General features: G+C 37.7%; 1 protein-coding gene across 1 annotated transcript; it reads right to left on the reverse strand.

Moving 5' to 3' along the window:
• Positions 1 to 403: 403 nt before the first annotated feature.
• LOC135474794 (xaa-Pro dipeptidase-like) lies at positions 404 to 18,585 on the reverse strand. The gene is given in 17 exon segments (XM_064754390.1): positions 404 to 1,152; positions 2,342 to 2,425; positions 4,005 to 4,112; positions 4,585 to 4,769; positions 6,053 to 6,101; positions 6,103 to 6,202; positions 6,451 to 6,528; positions 9,353 to 9,421; positions 10,441 to 10,487; positions 11,462 to 11,537; positions 12,680 to 12,724; positions 13,134 to 13,195; positions 13,359 to 13,406; positions 14,326 to 14,389; positions 15,507 to 15,634; positions 16,017 to 16,200; positions 18,493 to 18,585. Coding segments are annotated over 17 exon segments (1,485 nt in total). The 5' UTR covers positions 18,504 to 18,585; the 3' UTR covers positions 404 to 1,005.
• Between the last annotated feature and the right edge of the window lie 3,714 nt (positions 18,586 to 22,299).

The following is a 22,299-nucleotide window of genomic DNA, read 5'->3' on the forward strand; positions in this document are numbered from 1 at the left end:
GAAGTTCAGGATTTCATTGAAATTATGGCCAGTTTTGTTCTTGTGGAAATTGACATAGCTGGAATATATTTGTGGCTCAGACTGGTAGGGAACATATACTGCAAAAGCAATATTTCCAAATTGCTTGTTAAACAAGATTTGTTACCTGCCAGTTTTATTTATTTATTTATATATTTATTTATTTGATTGGTGTTTAACGCCGTACTCAAGAATATTTCACTTATACGACGGCAGCCAGCATAATTGTGGGAGGAAAACGGGCAGAGCCCTGAGGAAACCCACAACCATCCGCAGATTGTTGACAGACCTTCCCACGTACCCCTGCCAGTTTGAGCCATTGGAACAAAGGCTATTGAAAGTAAATATGACACTACAAATCACTGAATCCCACCAAACCCAAGCATATTGTGCTATTCAAAGAAAAGTTTATTTTACCTTTGATGCAGGCAGCTACAGACACAAGGCTAAACAAGAAGACATTTAATGACCTTAAAGTAAATGTGCTGTATTTCAATTAAGTTTAGCATTTTTCAAGTGACATTTTGTTTGATTCTTATTGATGCTTCTACCTTAACGAGCGAATCAAGTTAAACTTCACAAACAACTTGTGTTTGCATCTGGATTATCATTTTAAGACCTTGATGTGTTGCTGTAAGTGCATTTTTATATATCAAACTTTAGATGAATTACAGCACCTCATAACACTAAAATATACATGTAGCAGACAAGGTTCAAAAATGATTCACTCTACCACAAGTACAGGTGACGTATAAACTACACATCATCAAGTATTTTTGAACACAAAGTGAAGTCCATTTTAACATTTTTATCAGAATCTTTTATGGTAATGCCATATGTTAGCAAATACCAACCACAAGATCAGTAAAATCACAGAATTGCTTTAGATGTGTGATTTGAGTTTGTTTTAAGCCCCTATTAATGATAATGTTTATATAATGCTGTCTGTTTTATTTATCCAGAGTTATTTCCCCTCGAACTCCTCCCTCAATGTTTCTTGAGCTGTGGCAGTGGCTGATCACCTCTGGCACGTCCCTCTGCCATGATGGCCTCAATCTCCTCCACAGTACGAGGAACGCATGTCATCAACTCCATTCCTGTCTCTGTCACTACAATGTCATCCTCAATACGAACCTAGAAAAATGGAAATCACCATGTGATCCTCCCATTTTCTTCAGGGGCCTGTCATGCAAGTTCTTGCAATCTTGCATCAGTTTTGATACCACAGTGATAATGTCTGCCAGCAACCTGCGGATGGTCATGGGTTTCCCCTGGGCTTTGCCTGGTTTCCTCCCACCATAATGCTGGCTGATGTCGTATAAGGGAAATATTCTTGAGTATGGCGTAAAAACACCAATTAAATCAATCAATCAAACAATACCACAGTGACAGTAGTCTTCACTATTTGTTATCATGGACTTGCACCCAACATATGTTTTGACTGTATTGTAAAGAGGGCTCTAGGTTCACATATAAAAGAAGAGGAACAAAGTATCATCAGACTGCTGAAGGCTGGCTCACAACAGTATTATCATTAGTGGTATATGAGGTTACAACATAAGGGCATAGCAATAATGCCAGTGTTAAAGCTGCTTTAAGGTACATGTACCAGACTGCAGGAGGTCAAATCACATACAGGTCTCACCCAACTTTAGAAAGTATAACCCCAAGCAATGATACAACAGCTGTTAAAACTACTTTGTAAATGACATACACCCATTTGATATGGCACACAAAAGATTGGGGCCTGTGTAAAGTATCACAAAGCAACGTACGCCACTTTTTTATCTTACATTTGTATGATATTTTGTATGTCATACCACTGTCCTACCATTGTCCTATATATGTCATTATTGTACATGTACATCATCTTTGTGAAACTAAGTCCAGTTCTTTCCCATATATGCTGAAAATGCTCACAAAATCATTTGCAATTTATTCATAAAAGTAAATGAAAGTTTTTTGGTACATACATGTATGCCCAAGTAGGTTTATTAGCAAAACACTGAGCATGTAGACACACATACATTAATTTCCACAGGTAAGCTCGGATACAAAATAACCCACTTCTTCAATGTACGGAATTTCCATAGTTACTTCATTAACACTGCAGAAACTCTTTCACTCAGTGTTCAATTTTACGCGCCGTGATTTTTGTTGGGTAGAAATTAACTTTACTTCATACGATCTTTTGTAGGATTCATTGCCACAAAAATAAAACCTCATGCTTAATACTGTCACAATATAGATGAAATTTTGCCAAGTCAGTAAAATTCATGACTGATTCTGCTTTCGAAAAGAAAACAAAAGAGAAAAAACTTACCCCTCCAAAATTACGGAACTTGTCAATCTGCTCTTGAACCAGGAACTTGGCCTGATCAGGGTTCTGTAATGCCGCATCTAACAACTGAGACCAGGAAAAAGCAGATTTAACATTGGTCAGATAACATTCAAATCAACAAAGCTGTTTTTGTGATTCTGATGACCTTTTCAACACTTTCAACAAGAAAAGCAGCCTCATCACTCAAACAACAGAATCTACATGTACTGTAAATCTTCAACCTTTTCAACCCCTAAAGCCCAGGGGGCTCCAGTCAGCAAAGGGAGTGGAGGGGAGGGGGTTGGGTAGGTGGTAGGAAGGGGTCGGTAATGGGCTGTCTCCCACTACCTTATTTCTCCTGCTGGTTGGAACAGTTGTAGGGACAGCACTATTGGTTGTGTTTTTGCTTTTTGTATACATAAATGTATATAGCCTCTGTTTTCAAACTACATGGTTTATCTTGTTTTATGTATGTTGCTGTAATTTTTGATTGGACTCTGAAGTACATGTTTCCTATTTCTTGTTTTCTCCGTGAAGGCCTTGGGGAAGAACCTTCCCCAATTTCATTTTAAATTGGCCGACCCACCTTCGAAAAATAAAGATATTACTATTTTTATTATTTTCACAGTAGAATTTCTGCAGGTATGAGGATGGCACTAAAAAGGATGCATTTGTGCCAATAAAGATACAAGCTTCATAAAACTGGGCAAATTATTTCTCCACACCCCATAGTTGATTCAGAACATTTCAAATATTCATTACAGATGTGATTCCTTCATTTGACAGCTTAAGGTATATGTAACAGCAGCAGCAGATCAACTTGAAGACGTATTGTGTATTTTTACCAAATTCAAATTAACATAAGTTTGACTATCACAGCAGGTGAAGTAAACTGAAGTGGACCTCTTCTTGTTTGGTGAGCAATGGATCCTCATCTATTATTCAGTCTGGGTGGGTGTGTATTTGGTATATGTATATCTGATTCTACAAACCCATATCCCTAAGTAGGCCCCTGGTGAGCACTGTGTACTTTATTTTGACAAACCTCTATGAGTAACTCACTCAACTGATGAAGGTTCCTGGTTCTATGGTCAGCACTGTGTACCTTATTCTGACAAACCTCTATGAGTAACTCACTCAACTGATGAAGGTTCCTGGTTCTATGGTCAGCACTGTGTACCTTATTCTACCAAACCTCTATGAGTAACTCACACAGCTGATGAAGGTTCCTGGTTCTATGGTCAGCACTGTGTAACTTATTCTGCCGAACCTCTATGAGTAACTCAATCAGCTGATGAAGTAGACCCCTGGTGCTATGGTCAGCACTGTGTAACTTATTCCGCCAAACCTCTATGAGTAATTCACACAGCTGATGAAGGTTCCTGGTTCTATGGTCAGCACTGTGTAACTTATTCTGCCAAAGCTCTATGAGTAACTCAATCAGCTGATGAAGTAGACCCCTGGTGCTATGGTCAGCACTGTGTAACTTATTCCGCCAAACCTCTATGAGTAATTCACACAGCTGATGAAGGTTCCTGGTGCTATGGTCAGCACTGTGTAACTTATTCTGACAAACCTCTATGAGTAACTCAATCAGCTGATGAAGGTTCCTGGTTCTATGGTCAGCACTGTGTAACTTATTCTACCGAACCTCTGAGTAACTCACACAGCGGATAAAGTAGACCCCTGGTTCTATGGTGAGCACCATGCTTCTCTGTAAGATTCGTGCAGTCCTCAGACTTCTCAGCCCTGGCTCATTTACTCTCTCTGTGCCCTGTACGATGAAAAGCATACAGGTGCATTATTTAAGTTTCTCAAAAATTTTTCTCTTACAAAACAGCAATCATTTTTATGGGTGGCGGAAACATGACTGCCTGGGATAAACCACTGACCTTTGGTAAGTTACTGATAAGCTTTCCCACATGTGATGTAGAGACGTGCGCACCAGTTTGAATGAAGACAAGTGTTTGTCATCCAATGTTGGGCTGCTTAATGACAGGTGGTTCTTGTCCCCTCTTTTAACAAATTCTAGCTGACACGATTTCAGTTAAACTAGTTCACGTAAATCCAATCTTCTCAATTTTAAGTTTTCAAATTTAACAAACAACTTCGTACAGTAAAACATCTACTGCCAAACATAACTTGTGATATCTAAACTGCTTTATGTAGCAGAAACTGCATTAATCCTCTTTGTGCCTCATTTCTGTGGCATTAGCCCATCTCATAAGTTGCTGGGTGATACCCACCTCTGGATAGCCACCAACATCGTGGGTGTCCACCCCTATGAAGTGACCCAGCCCATGGGGCATAAAGACCGCCCCAAGTCTCACTTTCATCATGTCCTCCACATCACCCTGTAGGAGTCCATGACGCTTCAGCTCAGTCAGGTGAACACGGTCAGCCAGCAGGTGCATGTCTACCCAGTTCACACCTAGTACAACACAGTCCACCATCATGTGATAAAAGCCCTCCAGGCTCAATGGCTGTACATTCTGTCATAGCATAACCTGGTGGATGTACACTGAATGACCATAAAATTTATCCATGACAAACTTGCCCATTTTGAGAGTTCTATTAAGTTTAGAAAAGCTGTTTTGATGTTTCCTTGGAACATGAGATGATATACTACTGGTAAATTGTAAGTTTCGGCACCAAAAATAATGTTTTGTGACATTTATTTGCTTCTAAAAATGCGAAATTTCAAGGGTGAAATTTTATGTCATTTAGGGTAAGCACTGGTCTCTCCTGTTAGATCTGAACGCTTTATCGATGAGTAACGTTAGAATGAGTGAGGGCTTGGGGTTTAACGTCGTACTTAACAATTTTTCATTCATATGACGACAAAGGAATCCTTAGAGTGCATGTTATGTGCCTCCTTGTTGCAGGATGGATTTCCACCGCTCTTTTATCTAGTGCTGCTCACTGAGACGCCTTACCGAAGGCAAGAAAGCCGCCCCACCCGAGCCATTATACTGATACGGGTCAAACCAGTCATTGCCCTATCCCCTTCATGTTGAACGCCAAGCGAGGAAGTTACAACTTCCTCTTTTAAGGTCTTAGGTGTGACTCAACCCAGGACTGACTCTGGATCTACCGCTCCCGAAGCGGACTCTGTGCCATCAGGGCCAGTAATCATGTTAGAAAGCGTCAATTAAATCCTACATATATACGTTGCATGACAGTCACACTAGCAGATGTGTTTGTGCACGTCACACTAGCAGATGTGTTTTTGCATGTCACACTAGCAGATGTCTTTGTGCATGTCACACTAGCAAATGTGTTTTTGCATGTCACACTAGCAGATGTCTTTTTGCGCATCACACTAGCAGATGTTTTTTGCATGTCACACTAGCAGATGTTTTTTGCATGTCACACTAGCAGATGTCTTTTTGTACATCACACTAGCAGATGTCTTTTGCACGTCACACTAGCAGATGTCTTTTGTACATCATACTAGCAGATGTCTTTTTGTACATCATACTAGCAGATGTCTTTTTTTACGTCACGCTAGCAGATGTCTTTTTTTACGTCACGCTAGCAGATGTCTTTTTGCATGTCACACTAGCAGATGTCTTTTACATGTCACACTAGCAGATGCCTTTTTGCATGTCACACTAGCAGATGTCTTTTTGCACGTCACACTGGCAGATGTCTTTTTGTACGTATATGTACCTTAAAAAACATTCTACTCCATTTCATTTAAATGTCATTCACCTGGTTTGACAGCTTCCATGACAGCCCGGCTGGACTTATACACAGTTTCCATAGATGATCTTCTGCTCAGGTGAAAATTTGCCATTAACTGGGTAACTACAGGTAATGTCAGAGGTGTAGCAGCAGTACTCAGAGCCCATATCAAAAAGGCTGAGGGGAAACGGAAACAAATACATCATAGCCATTAGTACACAAAAATATTCTGAAACACAACACGTAGCACATTATTTTTTTTCTCCATTTCAACTGCTCTGTCAAGGTGTAGAACTTTAACATTATAACATCAACATTTTCTTAACTCAATCTTTAAAACATGATTTCTGTGTATCCTTGTCAAGTCTCCTTGGCATCAAGCTAAAGTTCAATGATATGACACTTTGACAGAATAATTCACTCACCACATTTCTCCATCCACCATCTGTTTCTTATTGGGCTCTCCTGCATGCCCGTAGTGGAGGGTAGCTCCATTTATACCACTTAGGGAGAAAAGAAATAAACACCATTCAGCAATCCAGCAATCTCACAATATAAGTAATTTATCCATGAGTAAATACTGAAATCCCCTCCCCAGCTGTCTCGTCACTGCATGTGGTGCTGCGATCGATAGAGGATGAAAATTTCTGCTAGTCTTCAGTGCCCAGTTTTTACACGTTATCCCATATCACACAAAATACTCCGCTTTACATTGGACAACAACGGTCACAAGGGGTACAGATATATTCTCCAATCCTGCGGAAAAGATCAAATGTATATGCCAAGTAGGTTATCTCCCTTTGTTGGGTCCAATGAAGCTCACATCACTGAAGAAATTCACCATTAGATCGGTCTTCTGCACCGAATTGATGGGTTGTGAATGACCAATTCGGTACATGGTGACTCAGTGATAGGATACGCAAATATATGAGTCAATAATCCTCATATTAGGCGAGATGTCAGTCTTTCCCAATATGAGTACTATTAACACCATATATCTGCGTATTCTATCACTGAGTAATCATGTAACCAATATTATCCCTGATCAGACAAAATATTCTGCTTTTCATTGGGCAGCAACGGTCGCATGCGATAGATATATGCTCATATCCTGCAGAGGATGTCACATGTGTGCTGAATAGTTATCTCCCTTCCTTCGTCTGTCAAAAAAATTGTTACATCACCTGATAATGAAATTAAGCTTCTAAATATCAGCCCTAAAAACTTCTTGAAGGCCAAAGGAAAGTGCAGCCAAATATTGCGCACATATATCTCCTTGCAAAAAATCAGCCGGCAAAGACGTTGTTAAGTGAGGCACTCTCTCACTTCTACACAGATGTGCGAAAAACCGGGCGGCAAACAATAACCGGATGGCGAACAAACCCAGTCTGGCTCACTGGAAACAATCCATCATGGACTGAATCCCTATCTTAAAGCACCACCTTTCAATACAATCAAAGATGCAATGTTCATCAAGGCTAACAAGAACTGCACAGCCGCTATGGTGGAGCTGAAGGAGGCAGGACTGAGTGAGACGAAACATCTTCCTCCAATAAATGAGGCTGACAGGGCCAAGTTGTACAGCTCTTTACACATGTCCCTAAAAAACTCCCTCTGAGCTCTTCAAGAATGTTCAGTTTGATGTGGGATTTTAATTTTGTTGACGTCGAGTAGAAAATACGTGTTCCATGACCAAGTCCACATTTGTTGCCGACAATGATTTCAAAACTGGACTAAAATTTGTGGCCAAGAAACATGGACAGCTGACGAAAAACCAGAGAGAGACAGACAAGGAGTCAAGCTCTGGTGTCATGGCCGAGAGTCCAGGTGAATATAAAATATCAATAAATAACAAGTTGATTGTAATCATTAAATTTAGAGAATATCTCTCACAGTTTTTTTTACCATAAAAAAGTTATATTTATAAATAATTGATATGTAGCTTAAATTCAGGATTTAAATATAAATAAAATAGAACAACAAAATGTATAATGTGTAATGTATAATATAATGCCCTGGTTGAATGCACCTATTAAACCCATGTCCAATGGCAATGGGGTTGTGTGTTCAAATCCAGCTCTGGCTGCTTTGCCTCTAGCTCAAGAGGTTTATCAGGTACCCGGAAAAGGTAGGTGGTACTTGACCCTGAGCACTCTGGTTTCCTCTGCCCAGAAGTCTTACCGCTGTCATACATCAGGTGGTCATACTTTCATGCTGCATTGCTCCATTATCCTTTGTTCAAACCCTTTTAAACATTAGATATTCAAATGGCATGATTTTGTTAAAATACTGACCAATTTTCAAGGTCATGGCTTGAGTAGTCTGTACACAGGGTTAAAATGAAAACACAGCCTCAAAAACGCACGTTCCGGTGACCCACACTGCACCACCTGTAAGGTGTCATGAGTAGAGCGCGCGCTGCACCAGTGTGACACGCATCAAGGACTGCTGGAAAAAACTTACTCTTAAGGAGACTGGGGACTCAATCAGTTTGTGGAAGAAACATTTGCACGCTGTCTAAAGAGAAGATGGAGGATCAATTGATCACCTTTTCAAGTAGAGCATCATTTTGAAATGTCCAGAACATGCCTTTTTGACTCTATTTTGATTTTGGCCCATGAACAGAAATCTTAAAGGATGAAATTTGGTCTGTATACTTAGGACATAATGGCTTTTGAGTGTGCAACTTTTTAAAAGCTGACATAAGAGGGTTTCAGAGATTTTGAGTGTCAAAGTATGGCCCATTTTTTTATGCCCACCTGATATATTAAGTAAAACATGTGAGTGAGTGAGTGCTTGGGGTTTAACGTCGTACTCAACAATTTTTCAGTCATATGACGACGAAGGAATCATTAGGGTGCATGTACATGTAATGTGCCTCCTTGTTGCAAGACGGATTTCCACCACTCTTTTATTTAGTGCTGCTTCACTGAGACGCCTTACCGAAGGCAAGTAAGCCGCCCCGCACAAGCCATTATACTGATACGGGTCAACCAGTCATTGCACTATCCCCTTCATGCTGAACGCCAAGCGAGGAAGTTACAACTTCCTCTTTTAAAGTCTTAGGTGTGACTCGATCAAGGATTGATCCTGGATCTATCGGTCCCGAAGCGGAGTAAAACATGTGAGCTCGGTAAATAAATAAATAGATGAGAGTGCATACTGAATTGCTTGAGTAAACGAACAAATAAATATGAAATAAAACAAATAAAAAAACCAGTAAAAATCCACCACTTAGAGTAAAGAGTATTTATTTATTTATTTATTTATTTGACTGGTGTTTTACGCCGTACTCAAGAAGCCAGTACAGAGTAAGTGCTTTCTCACCTTCCACACACACAGGTGTAGGCTAGGTTCCTGGCCCCTCCATAATAATGGCAGTAATGTCGGAAGATGCTAAAACCGAAACCAACAACGGGGAATTAGGCCCATGGAGCAGAGCGAGGCTTTCATTCCATCAACACTGTAAGAACTGGTATCATTATACATTGAGACGACGTCATCAATCATCAACTATCAAATTTATACAATCTTTGCAGGGCTCTTTCTCATATATTTATGGGTCAAAACTTCTTTTCAATGATTTTCAGTGAAAGCAAGGCTTGCCCCATGTGGACTGTTGCCTGTTTATTGTCACCCAGATCCCAGTCCTACAGATTTAGGCACTGAAAAATGTTTTTTTTGCATACAAATGGAATGGATCAGGGCCAATCACTGTCAGGCTCTCTCCCATCCTAACCAACTTCTTCAGGCTCATGTGAAACTGGTTTAGATATAAGAGTGAATGAATAAATGAATGCTTGGGCTTAATACTTAACAAATTTATACTTATACTTAATATAATTTTAACATTTGACAACAAGGAGTCATTAGATGTGTGTATATAGACTATGTCTTGGGGCAGGCCATGTGATGCCACTGAAGTATCATGTTGAAGACACCAGACATAAAACCTCACCCAGTCACATTATACTGACACCAGGCCAACCAGTCTTAAAGTCTTTGGTACAACCAAGGCAGACAATTTAACACTGGGCCACTGAAGAGGTGTTTTACATGTAGAAAAACAGTAGAACATACAATTTACGACTGAACAACTCAAATAGCAATCACGTTTAATAAAGATAAGAATCTGTTCTGATCAAGAAAAGAGTGATGGATCTGCCAGCTATTTGGATTATTAGCAGAGCCACTGTAGTATAATGTAATTGACTGATTTATTTATTTATTTATATGATGTTTTACGCCGTACTCAAGAATATTTCACCTATACAACGGCTGCCAGCAATACAGTTGGAAGAAACCGGGCAGATCCTTGGGAAATAATGTGACTGAATGTAGGAATCATGAATATTCATGACAGGTTTACCTCATGACCTTGACATTATGATCCAGACTTTAGTAAAATGGCTTACCTCTCTATCTGATATTCAAACATGCCTGGTCTGATACTTCTCATCACCTGTCACACAGTTAAACAACCAGCGATTTAATATTCAGTTCTTCATCTTATTTGGCATTTTTTTCTTTTTGAAAAACCCTTTACTCACACATCAGTAGTTCGGTTTGTTAAGTGAAAGAAAGTGATCCAAGCCCACAGATTTATTTATTTAATTGGTGTTTTATGCTGTACTCAAGAATATTTCACTTATGAGATGGTGACCAGGATTATGGTGCAAGGAAACCAGGCAGAGCCTCAGGGAGCCTCTGACCATCTGCAGGTTGCTGACAAACCTTCCCACACACGTCTAGAGAGGAAACTAGCATGAGCTGGACATGAACTCACACCCACTGCATTGATGAGAGGCTCGTAGGTCATCATGCCGCTCTGGTATGTTGACTACCTCAACCAAGGAGGCCCTCAGAGCCCACTGATCAAGGCACATAGTCTGCAATATCAATGCCACTGGCCTTTCTGAGGGTGAAATGCTCTTCTTACAATCTGACCTAAGCTTCCTGCTTAATGCAAACAGAAAATAAGGCATGGATTTTAAGATATATTTTTTTACACTAGCTATTGCCAAAAACAAATAAGCAACAAAAATAACTTTACAAACCAACACTATAAACATTGCTTTCAAATATATATATTTTTTTTATACATCTTGGACTTCTTGAAAGGTTGAACAACAAATTTTGTTTCTGGCCGGGTTTAGAATACTGTAGAGTAGAAACCTTCATAATTTGTTTATACAGGACCTCTATCTGTCTGTCTCTGTCATTTATCAACCTCGAAAGCCATGTGAGAAAACCATCAACTCATAATTCCAGGTTTACTTGGATGGCTTGGTATCAGCTTGTGACATACACCTTTGCTTTCAAGATGACTGCTATGACACAGGACTATGGTTTAAATGTCAAAAACAGCTGCATAAATACTGACATTTATAACAGTGACATAAAGAAAAAAATAAAGGTTTTCAAGTTAAGTATTACCTCTTTGTGAGCCTCACTACTGAGTCTGTTACTGTACCTCAGTACCTCCAGTTCCAGCTCAGATTTGAACACTCGGCTGTGGACAGAGAGACAAGCAGACAAACAGCATATAACATATAGCCTTACTCAACTATTTTTGTAACTACATTACTACTTTTTTATCCCTTGGTTTATGATTTCTTGATTAGCACACTTACAACTGTGATAAGACTTATGGGTGGATTCCATCAAGGAAGATTACCGCACCTATCACAAGGTTATTGAGAGTCTACAGACCTAAACTGACGCTGAAGAACAAGTGGTCTTCAGAAAGAAACCATAAATTTACAAAATTCAAAACTGTGTACAGTTAATGTGACAATTGTACAAATAATGTGACAGTTGCATAAGTAATGCGACAGTTGTACAATTAATGTGACAGCTGCTTAATCCATGTGACAGTTGCGTAAGTAATGTGACAGTTGTACAATTAATGTGACAGTTGCATAAGTAATGTGACAGTTGTACAATTAATGGGACAGTTGCATAAGTAATGTGACAGTTGTACAATTAATGTGGCAGTTGCTTAATACATGTGACAGTTGCATACGTAATGTGACAGTTGCACAAGTAATGTGACAGTTGTACAATTAATGTGGCAGTTGCTTAATACATGTGACAGTTGCATAAGTAATGTGACAGTTGTACAATTAATGTGACAGTTGCATAAGTAATGTGACAGTTGTACAATTAATGTGGCAGTTGCTTAATCCATGTGACAGTTGCATAAGTAATGTGACAGATGTACAATTAATGTGAAAGTTGCATAAGTAATGTGACAGTTGTACAATTAATGTGACAGTTGCTTAATCCATGTGACAGTTGCATAATTAATCAAATGGGTGGCCAATTTATGTAACAGTTAAATAATTGTGAGACTGGCATAATTAATGTGAATTTCATATCTTGTTGAATTTTCCATTTTCCTCTGTTGATTTTTTTTCTTCAGGAAACATTAACACTGTCAACAAACATGAAATATATATTTAAAAAAATTTACAAAACTTTACTCCTAAGATACTCTGATTCCGCTTATAATAAGACTATTGAAAAACAAATTTCTAAGAGGAGTGATGCGAAAAGAATTTACCTCCAAGCATCCTATTTGCCATTGCGTTATGTGACTTTGAAGTAAAATAGAACTCTAAAACTGTAACAGCTAGTATGAAAGATACATACCATTCACTGATAACTGGATGTAAAATTTTGTTGTCAACTGAAAATCTGAAAGAAGAAAAGGTTACCAATAATGAGTACAAACATAATGATGCAACGCTTAAACTAAATGAAAATTGCTAATGGCGTTAATTTAAGTCAAATTTGCCTAGTTGCAAACATAAACATCAGAACTGCACTAAAATCTTCATTTGATGAGAGTTCAAAAAAAGTAAGTTAAAACATCACGTTTTATTCTACTCCACTGAATACCTGACAAAAATACAGTCAAAAATAACAACGTATACAACAAAAGATAGACAACTAATAAGATGAAATCATTAATTATGCAATTTTAATATCAAATATAAAATTCCTCTTACAGTTGTTTAATGTTTTAACTGTTCGCTTATCTATTCAATGTGTAGATTTCAGTTTTAATATATGTGTTCAGAAATATATTCAAAGAACTGCTTACTCTCCAATTCCATCAAAGGCTGCCTCTTTACTGTAACTTCCACTGTCTGTGTTCAAACCATGCTGAAATATCAAATTCACATTTATTTCGAAAGTTGTTTCAACAGAAATAAAATGAAATTCATTGACACATTTCCTTTCGGAGAAGTACCAAGGCAAACCACATTTATAACTTTTAACTTTCAATGACTGCGATTTTGTAAATTTTTCCCCTATCATGACTTACCAAAACTAACAGCGCAGATGGCTCTTTCCCTTTCAGAACTGATTTTATCTGCAAACAAAAAAAAATTCATAATTTTGAGGACATCATTCTGTGTTAAGATAAATGAGCTACAAACTTACATGTATATAAACATTGAAACACAGACACTGGACTTTAATGACTGTTACAATAATTTTCAAATCTCATTCAAATCACACCATTATGCTACTATTTCTTACTATTCTCTTATTTTATATTTTATTGCATATGTATACATCAAAAGTATTTAAGATCATAAAAACATTTACTTGCTCTAAGTCAAATAAGATGTGGGTAAAATCTGACTGTTGAAGTGAGTGAGTGAGTGCTTGGGGTTTAACGTAGTACTTAACAATTTTTCGGTCACATGACGATGAAGGAATCCTTGAGTGCATATAATGTGCCTCCTTGTTGCAGGACGGATTTCCACCACTCTTTTATCTAGTGCTGCTTCACTGAGACGACTTACTGAAGGAAGTAAGCCGCCCCGCCTGAGCCATTATACTGATACGGGTCAACCAGTCGTTGCACTATCCCTTTCAAGCTGAACACCAAGCCAGGAAGTTACACTGATTCTTTGACAGAAAATTTTCCAGATTTCCTCATTTTTATTGTCCTTAAAGCCTTTATGCCAAAAAGTGGTTGATGGCGTCCTCCTGTTGCATGGAGTTTACAGGAGACAACTTAATTCCATGTGACAAAGTCACATATGGAAAAGTTTAGCTGTAACTTGCTGAGAGTTGGTGGTTTATTCCAGGCACACTGGTTTAATTCACCCATACATGTGAAAACTGGACACTGTCTTATACATGTACGTGCAAAATTCTTGAGCATCAAATTAATGATAGTTTTTCACCCTTTCAATGAAATAAATAAATAATTATGAAGAATTAAATTTCTGTCTTAAGTAAATAAAGACATAAAATGTCTGCAGCTTCTATCATCTTACATCAGGAACATAGTGCACCTCATCCACCCCATACTGAGCCATGAAGTCATCTGTGGTCTTCAATCTAAGGACAACAATATACAATATTTTAAAGAACTTCAAATCCTAAATGTGCTCAATAATATTATTTGTCTTCATAATGTGCCTAATCTAACTGTCTAATGAGGTGAAAACTTACCACGATTACAAACCAACACAATCATAAATGTCATGAACGTACTGAATCATAAAGTTGGATAAATCAATATTAGCACTTGGCCTGATCTGTTAAGACAGAACCCATTTTCTTTGCACAGAAATGTTTAAGGCACAAATGCATCTGATTACCTTCAAAAAAGCCATATGAAACTTCAAAAAAAAACAAAAATATATCCACCTTAACACTCATCGTTTTTAGCATTCTCAGCTGTGTTAACCTACAATTGATTTCACCTCTTCACCTTCAATCAAATTAAACCAAAGCTAGCAGGATGGTCATCAGATTTCATGTATATTTAAAATGTAGTGTTCTTTTGGCCAATGTCATCAAAGTTTGAGGATACAGCTTTCAATGAGCACAAATTCAGCAGGTTGCCAATCAGCCACCAAGACAGATCTCACACATTACTAACTTTCACAATTGAAGATTACTTCAAAAAATGTTGGCACAGCTTCTTCCGAACTTATTTATATTTACAACAGATATATTTTAATGAAGTCATTGTCCCATGCAAGTGAAACGGATTTCCTAAAAGATATCGGGCAAGTAGGATAGCTTTCCATGGCCATTGCAAGCGAGTGATGTACACCTCGCAACAATTCTGTGGCAGAGGATTGCTTAAATTGGGCAGCAGGTGCACTAGGGGAGAGCTACTCAGAATTTTTAGATCACAGCTCAGACTACAGCAGAAACTCTTCGTCCTGAACAGACAAACACTTGGTGAATTTCACAGGAAGTGTTCTACGTGTATGGGAATGGTGTGTCACTCACAATGTTCAGTCTGTTATCAGGAAACCTGTTTATTTGCTCTCCTAATTCAATACATTATGTGTTTGTGCAGAAACAGTCATTTTCCCACTGGGATATTGTCCTATCTTCTAAACCAAACTCAAAAGACCATTCTAAGGTTAACAGAACTCTGAGGATCGAGCAAAATGATTAATGATGACAACCAGTTTCCACCGTAAGTGGATACCCATACCTTCCCATCCAGACGGCATAAGACTCGGGCAGTTTGGGGCAGAAGAGGATGGATTTGCCAGAATCAACCTCCACTGCCCCATAGAAGTCTGGTTCCTCCACTCCAAATGTCCAGTGGAAGTAAGACTCCTACAATGACATAACATAACAATATCTGTATAGGTTTATTTATTTATTTGATATGTGTTTTATGCCGTGCGCAAGAATACTTCACTATACAACAGTAGCCAGCATCATGGTTGGAGGAAAACGGGCAGAGCGCCGGGGGAAACGCTCAGCCATCTGCACACTGCCTGTATACAATTCAATTATCAGCAGGATACATTATGCATTAATGTACACTATTGTGAGCATTACTAGAAAACCAATAGGTGGACAGACTGATGGACAGATCCAAATTAATATTCTTCGCCTTTTTGCAAAAATGTGGGATAATATAACTTGAAATGGTAATTTTCATAAAGAGAATGATATTACAAAACATGTTGGTAGAGATTATCAGAGCAGTTACCTGTCTGAAAAGTGGCTCATGGTCTGAACAGTACCTCATGACTGCCTCTCCCCCCTGCAGCACAACAATGGACCCCTTCTGTATGGTCCCACTGGATCTCAAGGCTTCACACAGGCGGCTGCGGTTCTGTTTGAACAGGGTCATAGGGACGGAAAGGGTGTGATCCCCACGGCAGAAGGCTGGCCTGAGCCAGACGACAGAAAGAAACATTCAGTGCAATGATTTGATTTTGTAGGCCAAATCTACATTGATTGGGTTGGCCAAATTCAGGGCTTCAAAAAAAGTATAATTTTATTAGATTGCACAGAATAATGTCCTCAGAATATGCTTGAATAAACTTCTTGCAAACATGCAAAAAAAACGTTGAAGAATTACATCCCAGTACCTCACTTCATACAAAGAAAAATCTGAAGATTTAAGGAGCTTTATAATGCATTGTTCCTTTTCTAATTTACTGGTTTATTACAGGCATAAAATTTAAGTTGGAATTGTTTTGACAAGCTAGAGGTCTGATAAAGTGCAGTCTGGCATGCGTACAATCATAAATCACTTAGTGTACACAGTTACAACTGCCATTAAGGATTTTGTCAGTGATGGGCCTAACCCGTCCTACACTATAACACGTCTATAAAAAAAAATGGTTCCTCTCCTAAAGTTTTCAGTTCAGATTTCTATACATCTTTGTTATTTTCCTCTGAGTGTTAATTTCTTAACACTGTCAAAATCCTGACCTTTTTCTCTTGCCTGAATAAAAAAAAATAGAATTTGCGAAACTGAGCTATCCTAACATTGGATGGTCTGGCCGCAAAGGCAAACTGATCTATTGTGGTATGATTTATACGTATACACACCTCAGTCAAGTGTAGGCAGGTCAAGCTACAACTTTCAATGTAAACCTTTCTATATAAACAGTATTTGTCATGCTTGTGCCAGTACACCTAGGCCTGGTTGTTCAAAACTGTCTAGAGACTTAACGGTGATACCAGATTTAGCTTTAATCCAGTCTTCAGTATTGTACTGAAAATTATCACGTGGCAGTGTATTAAATCTGAACTAAATCTACTTCTTTTCATTTAGCCTCTGTGCAACTGTATCGGTTGCTCAATTGTGCTAAATACATAAATATGCAATATGATTTAATAGCAATATTAGCTAACACATGTTTGAACAAATGGGTCCTGTATACATTACTTTATCAGCACTTACAAGCGTCAAAATGAACTTTCTTGACCACCATTAAAAAATCCACTGCTAAAACCATCTGTTCTGAAGAAATTTAACCTGTCTTGGGCATTCAGACATTCTAATTCCGAGCACTCTGCTAACATGATATAATTAATTGTACTAGATTGGTCAACATAATTACAATTGACTTATTGACTGGGGTTTTAGAATTGTTTCGGTCATATCGTGATGGGGTCTTCCCTGAACAGGCTGGTCTCATCGATGACATGCTAATTCAACTGCCTCACTAAAATACCATGTAGGAGACACCAGACATGACACCCTCAACATAAAATCTCATAACAGAATTACTATATAGTATTCAATGGTCAAAATTAATTTGAAGCAAAGAAACTTCAGAGGAACACTTCTCACTATATCTTCTTTTGGATCGAAAGATTTACCTGAAGTTTCGATCAGAAGCTGTGTGAATTGGCCACCTTATATATACCTTGACCACTGAAAGTTTGCGTAAGAAGAAAGCCTTTCAATGAACCTGATCGGAAAGTCAATTGCGCACCAGTGCAATACGGACAAAATGGGCCAAATGTTCATAAACAAATAGAAGCACATGCTGATTCATACCAATGTAATCACATTACAAAATTTGCACAGATTGTAGTTTTTTAAGAACGTATATTTTTTCCAGTTTTCAGCTTGAAACTGACCTTTAGTCCATGTTATGTTTCACCTGTCACAAAAACTCATTTAAAATGCATGACATTTGTTTAATAATGAATTATTTGTGACAGCCTATAATTACAATGCTTTGACCTGTGACACGTGCAGTTACTAATTATTCCATCTATTTTCCCCCCAAGACATGAACGCATCATGGGAACGCACACCTGACATGATGACCTACATGTACCTGATAAGGTATGAAAATTACAACCATAAAACCACATTCTATTTTCGTTTTCTTACTGTTCAAAATGTTTTTCAATTATTACCTATCTAACCAACTGTTGTGTCAGGTCTGTCAGTGTTAATTTTCCCTAACGGCTCAATCCCCTGGGCAAAGTCTTTTTCTTAAATCCTTCACGAAAACAAAAACTTATGAAAACTTTAATTTGCAACACTTTCCAAAAGTTTAGATCCCTAGCTGACGTCTCCTCCAAATGACATGAGACTGCATACAACATCAGCTGGAAGGAAACACGTGTGCATGATCTACATGGACACCACATGTAGTTCTCAACTGCCTAGAAAACAACAGTTACCAGCTAAGGTTTTAGGTAACATTACTTACTGCGCCTGCATTTCGGCCGTCCGTCTTAGAGCTATATGACAAGGGAGAAATAAATGACAACTCGACACACCCCCGTTGGTTGTGGATAGTGAAACTTCATGCGCTTCTTTGAGCAGCGCCACCTGTCGTTCTCTTGTCACAGGGGGAATAATGCTGATGGTACTTTTCATTCAATTATTTTGAGTATTTACAAATCTGTTGTCTACTAATTTCTTTCAAATTCTTATTGTTGACGTTTTGGGGGCAGGTTTATATTGGCCAAGCAGTTAAATGGATTTTCGTTAACTTTTGTCGATGTTGGGTAAGGCTACCTGATGAGATGCTTCGTTAACTTGGATCAATGTTTGGTAAGCCTACCTGATGAGATGCTTAGCTCAGTCTCCTTCATTCATACACATAATGAACCGACATCATGTTGTCTAAATGTTCTTTAGAATGGTGTAAAACAACAATCAAATGGAGATTAGATGGAGTGGTTTTAATATCTTCATTGTTTTTGATCAAGTTCCTTACCAATCTAGAGGTTTTTGACATCAAAGCCTACAGTGACAGCATGGGTTTATTTTATCTGTTTATTTCATTGTTGTTGAACACCATACTCAAGAAGTCTGCTCTTGTATGAAAGTGGCCTGTGTTATGGGTGAGGAAACTTAACGTGTACTGGGCAAACCACTGGCCTTAAGCACTGACAAACCTTGAATTCCCACAAGTGACATACAGATATCACCCCACAACTGAACAAAACAAATGGTCTTCAACAAATGTCAGACTGCTCTAACAGCCCCTCAAACGTCGTTGACGGCTTATTGTCACCATAGCCCCACAAACGGTGAGATCTTGGGAATGTACAAATTAACTGTCTAAGGCTGGGTTTGAATCTACACCTCATGTTCCTAATGAATAAAAGGCAAAACATTTTCAGCATTCTGCTTTCTAGGGATGACTACCAACAATTAATGCCAAGTTTCTCATTTTCAAATCAGCAACATTCAGGACAAACAGCTTTAATAAAATAATATTCTTTTTATTCATAAAATATTATAAATCACAAAATATTTTGTAATTACAAAGATTAATCACTGACTGGGCCTAACATCACTAAAAGGCAACCACACGGTAACCACACGTATCATAAAACATAACACGTTTTTAAATGCTTACAAATATATCTGCATAGCAATACATAAAATAATCACTGCAGCTATGAAGAATATAGCTTAAATCACATGCGTGCACAAAGATACACATGCAAAAGCTGTACAGATTTACAGAGATACATGAATTATTAGAAAGCCACACAAACAGTTTGACTGTGTAACACACCATTTCAGCTGTGCACAACAAGTACTACAATGTAATATTTCATATATGTAAGTGCAGGCACATTATTCACACCTGTGTGTATCAGAGTGAAAGAAAATAGAACATGAAGCAGGCGTTAATTTTAGCATGAAGATAAATGGAAGCTATATCCGAAATTAGCTTATTTTTTAGGATTTATATCACTGGGTTAAATGTAAATGTAGGCAAATCTAGAATTCTAAGGTGAGCAAAAATTCCGGAAAAAATTTATGCTCCAACCCAAATCAAGTAAGCACATTTTCACACCATCTCTGTCATCTTCACACTCTGGAAATAACTGATGCAATGTAACTAAATTTCATGGTAAATCAATCCATCAGGGACAAAAATATAAGTTTTATGTGCATTTAAAAATGTACGCTTTGGGTGTAAAATTTTATGTCATTTACCATAAAGCTATATAGATGTTGATTTTCCTAACTTGTAGGTGCTCATGTTTTTTCCTTACCAAAATCTGAATTTAATAGTAATCAGAGATATGATATAAATACATCCCATTCAAGAAAAAGATGTTCAAAGCAAGCTATATATAGTGCTCACCAGCACTAACTTCTGCATGTCCAATTTATTTTTCAATACATAGTTGAAGTCTTAACTCTGGGAGTGTCTGACAAAAATATTTTCCCTGGAGTGAACATGATTATATGCGAAACACAATAACGTTATTTTAGCCTTCAAATAAAGAATATACCACCAAAATGATTATGTGGCAAAAACAACAAAGTCACATAACATTCCTGCTAATTAAATCTCTAACATACTGGAAACATACACTGTGTATGATATATTTATGTCAGAATACATACATACATATTTTATGTAAAACAAGTGGAGTGTGTTGTGTATGTGGAGTTAGGAACCATCATTTAATTTACCCTGGGCATGTACATGTAGATGGCAGAGATCAGAGATCAACTGTTGTACACTGTATGGCCAGTGAGTTAAGTCAGACTTTTAAAGTCTGTCTCAATATTAGACTTCAAATCTATACAAAGCAAACTCTAGTCTGCATGAAACTTTGTATCAGTTGCACTATAATCTGATTTACTTGACAGGTGTAACTACACTGGGTTTAGCTGTTCACTGTTTGAAACTATGACCTATATATAACGTTTATAAACGCTACATATGGCCTTTAAGTCAAGAATGATACAAAATTTCCCACTGTAAGTCCACAACATACATCTCTTAGCACCTTACCCTTGTTCACACATGTCAAATGATAAATTTTGCAATACTGCATTCTCCAAAATTTGAAAAAAAGTTTGAAATTTGTTTTGAAGATCTTTCACAATTAAGTGCTAACAAAATTCCATTCAAACAAACTAAAATAGCAACTATGTTATTTGCCAGAAGTGAGGCCCTGGGGTGTAAAAGCCAGGCTGCAATTTTTCAAAATCTTTATCGAATGACACAAAAGTGACCAGTCCTCCACTCAGCACATGTAATTACTCTTCACAGAACAAGTGTTTCACTCCTCAATCTTTCTATATCTTTATAAACTATAGACCATTATGAAGTTTTTATCTACCCTAAATTCTCAAAAAATTCATCAGTAAAGTACATCTTTAGATGCAATTCAAAAACACAATTCATAAGATTTTGAAAATGAAAAAAATTTTCACAGAAACTCTGAAATACATGTAACTTAGCCAGGTCAGAGTAACATTCCTCTAATATGCCAAACAAGCACACTATGTCTGTGGTCAAATTTACTGAGGATTTAGGTGTAGGGTAACATACTTCATGTAAGATATTTTTTAAAATGATGCAAAATTTTTTCCTAGGCTAGATGCAAAGCGACATGATAATGTATCCTGTGGAGAATGCATTTCAAAATTTGTGACATAGTGACATAGCAGTTCACATTTGTGTTAAATGTAAATTTACATGTAGTCATGTCATGTTGTTATAATTGCGTTAGCTAATAAACAATGTGCTAATTATATCATTTTGCCCTTCGCAAGTTGTGGTTTTTGTACCTAGTGGAAATTGGTCTTTTGTGTACAAGTTTGCTGGAGTTTAGCAAATCATTCTACATTTGTGAGTCAAACAGCGACTTTATTAAAAACCAATTTAAATCATACACAAAAATGTAATATCTGACCTTGAGTATTAAAAATATGGGTGATGTTTCATAAATAATCTCTCAGTTTGATTTCCACATGAAATCCTAGTAAATATATTATGTAGGTATATACAGCTGCATATATAAAGCCATAAAATTTTCATGAAGGCAAGACTCTAATGGTGGTATGATGAACGGTGAAGGAAAAGTTTAGGTGACGGAACAACTAAACAGACTAGAACGGTGTTTTTGAGGAAAGCCTCAACTAAGCTTGTTCCCATCTCAGTATTACAGACAGCAGATAGTCACGTAGCGACCACAGCTTAAAGTAGTAAATCCAGAAGAAACTGACATAGGTCTGGGTTGCATGTGGACGG

Source organism: Liolophura sinensis, chromosome 9 (assembly GCF_032854445.1).
Source record: "Liolophura sinensis isolate JHLJ2023 chromosome 9, CUHK_Ljap_v2, whole genome shotgun sequence".
Lineage (NCBI taxonomy): Eukaryota > Metazoa > Mollusca > Polyplacophora > Chitonida > Chitonidae > Liolophura > Liolophura sinensis.